We start from the raw sequence: 6000 nt of genomic DNA, 5'->3' as shown, positions 1-6000 counted from the left end.
TTCTTCCTTTTTATCAATGGGCTTGAGTGGTGTCATGTGGCTAAAGTAGTATTTTCTAATTTTAATTCTGTTGATATCCTCTCTAGAGAGCCATAGTTTTCTATTTTCCACAACACAATAGGTAAAAACATATAAAGAGCTTGAATAAGTTCTAAAACACTTTTAAATTGAAACATATTTAATAAAATACAAAATAAATCATGGTGAATAATCTAAAAGACATCCATGTTTATATAACATTGTAAAACACAATTTCACATCAGCACATTCCTGTATTAAAAAAATTATTCTTTAAAAAGGTATAAATATATAAATTAATTGTAAATTAAAGTGCACATTTGTTAATTAACGTGAGAAAAATACAATACGATTTACAAGTGCTTTTAACACTTAGGTAATTCACAAAATATATTTTCTGATATATACACATAGATTAAATATTTTACCGTATTAATATTTGATTGGCAGAATGACACAGAAATAGAACTCGGATTCTTAGTGACGAGTCTACTGCCTGATGTAAGACTGAAGAGTGGAAAGGAAAGAGAATAAGTTGGCAGCAGTGTGCCTCATCCCAAATGATCCTTCCCTATTTTGACCACCTTGGACCTCAGGTAGGATTAATTAGAAGATTACTTTAGCAATGTGCAAATCTTGCAGTTTCCTTATATTAAACATTTACATATGGCTTTACTCTTCTTTAACTATGTCTATTATCAACTTTCCCGTCCATACTTAAAAGGTCAGGTGGTCGGCTAAATAGCCTGCAGATGAGTAGAACAGCCAATAGTGAAGGAAGATGACATGCTTGAGAATACAAAATACCATAGTAAGTTGGTCAGGTGACTCACATATGCCGCATGGATATATGAATTTTAAGCTCCATAAGAGCACCTATAGTCTACCTATAGAACTGTCTTTGGTAGGGGAGCTGATAAAATTGTAACTATTGGTAATATCTTGTAAGGTAAATAGGTGAACACGATGCACATGTGCTGCTTTTCCTCCAGTTTCCTTCTCAACATTCACTTATTTTGATGCTTCCAACAGTGGTTATTTCCGTTTCAGCATATAAAGGCTCTTCATTGTATAATAAATAAGGTATATCATTTTCCAATAAACCTTGTATCTAACTTCCTTAAAGTTTTCAAGATCTCTGCCTGTAGCCATTCATTGGGAACCACCATTGTTTTCTTCCAGTGGATAAAAAAGAACTGTCCTGGTCATGTGATGGCCATACAGGTGCATGGCTCGTTACAGTTATTAGAGAGCTGTGTCTTGTAAGAGCCGTGCACCGGTGTGATCATCACATGACCAGGATTGATTCATCCTCTAGAAGGAAATAATAAAAGGTTCCTAGTGAATGCAAGGAAAGATCTTGAAAACCGACAGGAATTAATAAAAAAAAATATATAATTTTCATTATACAATGTATAAACTTTAATTGCTGACGTAAGAATATCTTTTTAAACTCTCGGATCAGCAACTAAATGTTTTTTCAAGAGTTTCCTATAAATATATAAACATGGATTTGTTATATAAGGCGAGCATTCGTTTCTGGTTCTCGGTCTAATTAATACAGTGCAAAGTAGTCCACGTAGTTTTATGTTGTAGACAGAATACCATGTCCACATGCACATCAAATTAAGATTTACGAGAAATCAGGTTTTTAGGATTCCTTGCAGTGTATGAAGTTTCAGCATATTTATTAATATTATGATTTAAAATGTTCTACATTTCTTTCCTTAGAATTTGCTGGGCCTGTATAGTGGCCCTTACCGAAAAATAGCTACTGCATTTTCTCTTGTGTTAGGTCATTCTGAATCTCACTCATCTGGCTGAAATGCAATATTTGTTTTCCCAACGAAGGCGATTTGTTTAGAACTTTTCTTTTTTTTCGGTTTAACAATGCTTTCTTGTCTTGGTAGACTACGATCATTCAAGCCAGAAACTACAGATGGGGAGAATGTTGTCAGTAGACCCATAGGCTGTGAATTACAGTCAGGTGACTCTCTCGTCTGATGTATTTTCTGTCTCTTTCCACTATTAAAAGAAACAGTACAATTAAAAAATATATACCTTACGTTTAAATTTTATATAGCATGCATATTTGCACGCTACAAACATTTGAAAGTGTCCCTATAACTTTGTTTCCCCACCTGGTCTGAATTTAGATGTGTAGAGACGCAGGGAGCAGGCTGGTTGCTACAGTTGCTGATGCAATTGTACACCCGCTCAAGAGTTGTAGTGCATACGTCCTTTTAATTATAGTTTTCAGATCCAGCGGAAGAACAAAATCATAGGGACACTTTAATGAGTTTAATCGATTTTATTATGTGTATATACTATATTCAGTTTCATTACAATAAGCACTATTACTATAAGTAACGTGTAATTTTTTTTTTTGGAACTTCATTTAATTTTATAAATATATAGGGGAGGGAAAGGAGCGGATACAATGCAAGGGGGGTTGGGATGAAATTGAAAATTTCGTAAAAACAACAAAAAGAAAAGAAAACATGAAACATTTGTCTCCGTCGAAGCATTCAAGATTAAATGTATACATTGATATATCGGATACAGAAGGGTTAAATCAGGAAACATCAACAAGTTTAATCTCTACTAAATGATAAGTCAGTGTGAAAAAGCTAATTATATCCATAGTTTAAAACAATGAATTAAAATACTGAGCCTTTAAGTTTTGACCAGTCTCCCCAAATTTTGTTATGTTTATCTTTGTTTTGATCTATCGACCATTTTTTTTTTCAAGAGATTGAATTAAATTAACGTCTTTTGTAAATTCTAATAAGGACGGTGTGTATGTTTCCCTCCAATTCCTGGCAATGGTGGTTTTTGCAGAATTCAATAAGAAGGGAGAACTAGAATTTCTATTTAGTATTTTGTATGATGTGTCTATATTAAGAAGCACAAGTTCTATGGTAAGGGTAACTTTAAGATTTAATCATTTACTCAGAATTGTCTGAATGTTATTCCAGAAAGGTTGGACTTGAGCGCAATCAAACCAAATATAAGACAAGTTGCCTACTTCTTTGTTACATCGCCAGCATGTAGAAGAGTAGTTAGGATCGATTCTATTTAACGGCTCAGGGGTCTTGAACCAACGTGAAATAATCTTATAATTAAGTTCTTGTAGTGTTGTTGAACAAGAGGAAGAATGAGAATTTTTAAGAATATTGTTGGTTATTTCTCTAGGGAAGCTTTTCTTTAATTATTTTTCCCATTTACCTATAAACGAAGGTATATCTGTATTAGACAACAAGTTTTGGTAAACCTTAGAAACAGATTTGGGGGGTAACTTTTTAATAGATAATGAATTCCATATAAAGTTTTTAGACTGAAAATTGAGTAGGTCTTTTTCAAAAATGTTAAAAGCTTCCTTTAATATTGTATAAGATTGGTCATCTAGAGAATTGTTCGGGAGTAGCTTTTGTGATTTCTCAAGAGGCCAATTCTTAGTTGTGGTAGAAAGTACCTGCTGGTTGTGGTAACATATAATTTACCACACATTGATCTTTGTAAAAATGAAATCCAAAAGCAATTGTGGAATTGCATTCTTTTTTTCAATTACACCCACAAAAAGGGTTTGAAAAGTTTCTCAGTACATTATATGGTACATTACATGGTACCATTATTAAATATGACTCATCGAAAGAAAATAAAAAAAGCCCTTATATGGCTATGTGGACAATTAAAAAAAAACAAAAAAAAAACTTATGTCTCTTGGAATGCAAAGTTAGGAAAACGAAAATGGAAAAAATAGTTAGTATTTAATTATTTAATATTTAGATATCGGTGCCGTTATATTTGGCATCTGATATTTAAATAACCCCATGAACTGTCAACGGGGCGTGTACTGCCAAGGGGATGTGTTTCTATGGCTGTGACACTGTCCAATCAGATATGGACAGTGTTACAGCAAAAGCGAGGATAGAGGAGAGAGTGTGCACGAGCCGGCGATATCTGAATAACGGAGGAAGGTAGAAAAAAAATGTAAAGTGCCCCAGGGTTTGTGCAGCCCTGCCTATTACATTCTGCACTCAGCTACACATGTATGGGGAGGTGAAAGGTTCTCTTTAAGGAGTGAACATTCTAGGAAGAACAGAGGAAGAGCACAATAAAAACCTCAGACAAATAAAATGGAATCCTAGAGCAATAGCTAATGATTTGGAAGTATCTCTTACACTGAATAACATCTGTGCTACCATAATAACAACAGTGAAGACTAGTGTTCATAGGAGATTACCACAGAGGAAACCACTGCACTCCAAAAAACACATCACTGCATATCGCATATTTGCTAAAGACCACCTGGATGTTCCACAGTACTACTGAAATAATGTTTTGTGAACAAAAGCCTTACAAAGTAGCAAATTTGGTAAACATGCACAGCATTATGTTACAAGAAAACAAAATTGCATAATTATACCTCATTCCAACAGTGCGACACATAGAAAAAAACGTACTCATGTCGGACCAGCAGCTACAGAATTCGTGTTCTAGAGGATATTCGTCACCATTCACTAATAATCCATCTAAAATCTCTATTAATATCCCTGACTAAGTCGTTTGGCTAGCACCATCATTGCGAAATATTGTGCGAGATTTGTTTATTACAAAGGAATGTATCACATGTGCAGCTTTTTGAGCCAAACACAGGAGTGGATACAGAAGACAGTAGTAACAGTCCTTTGTTTTTAATTTTCCTTCTTTTTGGATCTACTCCTGTCACGGGTGCAAAAAACTGCCACAAAAACTGCGTGTGATTCCAGTCAACTAAGGGCATCTAATCCAAATGACAGTTGAAGAGCCAATAAGAATTTTACTTCGCTAGGAGTATGAATTGGTAACGGACTATAGTTAATTTTTGGTCAACATAGCAAAAAATAAGGAAAAAGTTACAAAAATCGTTAACTTGATGAAATTTTTCAATTTCGAAGAAAGAAAAAATATAGGTGATGGTGTGAAGCAGTGTACATAAGAAATATATAATATAGCATTCCAGCATATTAAAATATAAGGACACACAGAACTTAAAAAAAAAAAAAGAGACAGCAAACAAGATAGAGTAGAGCTGGACCAATGTGCTTTAGTAACTATCCACAAGCTATCACCGAAACGTAACTTTTATTTTGTCACTTAAAAAATAATTCATAGTGACAACACACACACATACAAAGAACAAACATCCACTAATAGTTTATTTACTAATGAAATGCCTTCACTGACAACAGTAGTTGCAGCCAATCACATCGTATGTAGAGAATGAAATACTAAAATCCTATAGATCACAATCATAGCCTGAGACTATGACTAAAGACCGTTGAGATCAGAAACGCATCAGCCGCTTTTTCTAATTTTTACATGCAATTGTTTGAATGATGTCTGTTTTTATTTGGGTGAAATAAAAAGTTACGTTTTACATATTCTGGTGCCGATCATCTGTTTTTTTCTACTGATGGCAATAACTCTTGTAGATTTTAGTGACCAGCTGCTGATGAGTTTGTCAAAAGATGTCATGGTCAGGTCAAGGTCAATGGGCACCTCTCATCCTCCTTTACGATTACTAACAGCACACGCCAAGGCTGCCCCCTATCGCCTCTGATCTTTATCTTATGCCTAGAGCCCTTGTTGTGTCACGTCCGCTCCAACCCGGACATTACAGGCGTGGACCTGGGAGGCAGATCTCATAAGGTTGCCGCTTACGCGGATGACCTGCTGTTCTTCCTCACAGCCTTTAGAATTTCCTTGCCTAACCTGATGGCGGAGCTGGGTAGATACTCGAGATTATCCAACTTCAAAATAAACTACCAGAAGTCCGAGGCCCTTAATATTTCATTACCACAGACTTTGGTCTCTGACCTGTCGGAGTCCTTTTCCTTCAAGTGGGCAAGAGACTCGCTTAAATACCTGGGAGTCCGACTTCCCAGTGATCTTTCTCGCCTTTATGCGGTGAACTTCCCTTTGCTTCTTCAACGTATA

The 6000-nt window shown here is 35.2% G+C and overlaps 1 protein-coding gene across 3 annotated transcripts in view; it reads right to left on the bottom strand.

Annotated features, from left to right (window-relative positions):
- Nucleotides 1-1565: 1565 nt before the first annotated feature.
- The window catches only part of AHI1 (Abelson helper integration site 1), a 242704-nt gene continuing 238269 nt past the window's right edge, over nt 1566-6000 (bottom strand). For 2 of the 3 annotated variants that reach the window (XM_075862501.1, XM_075862500.1), the window contains exon 25: nt 1567-2043. In XM_075862501.1, the coding sequence (XP_075718616.1) occupies nt 1827-2043 (217 nt within the window). In that variant the 3' untranslated portion in view covers nt 1567-1826. Of the gene's footprint in view, nt 2044-6000 lie in introns of all 3 variants that reach the window. The other variant, XM_075862503.1, reaches the window with a different exon arrangement.

Source organism: Rhinoderma darwinii, chromosome 4, assembly GCF_050947455.1.
Source record: "Rhinoderma darwinii isolate aRhiDar2 chromosome 4, aRhiDar2.hap1, whole genome shotgun sequence".
NCBI classification, from domain to species: domain Eukaryota; kingdom Metazoa; phylum Chordata; class Amphibia; order Anura; family Rhinodermatidae; genus Rhinoderma; species Rhinoderma darwinii.
The sequence above is the reverse complement of the archived record's forward strand: the minus strand, read 5'-3'. Positions and strand labels throughout refer to the sequence as shown.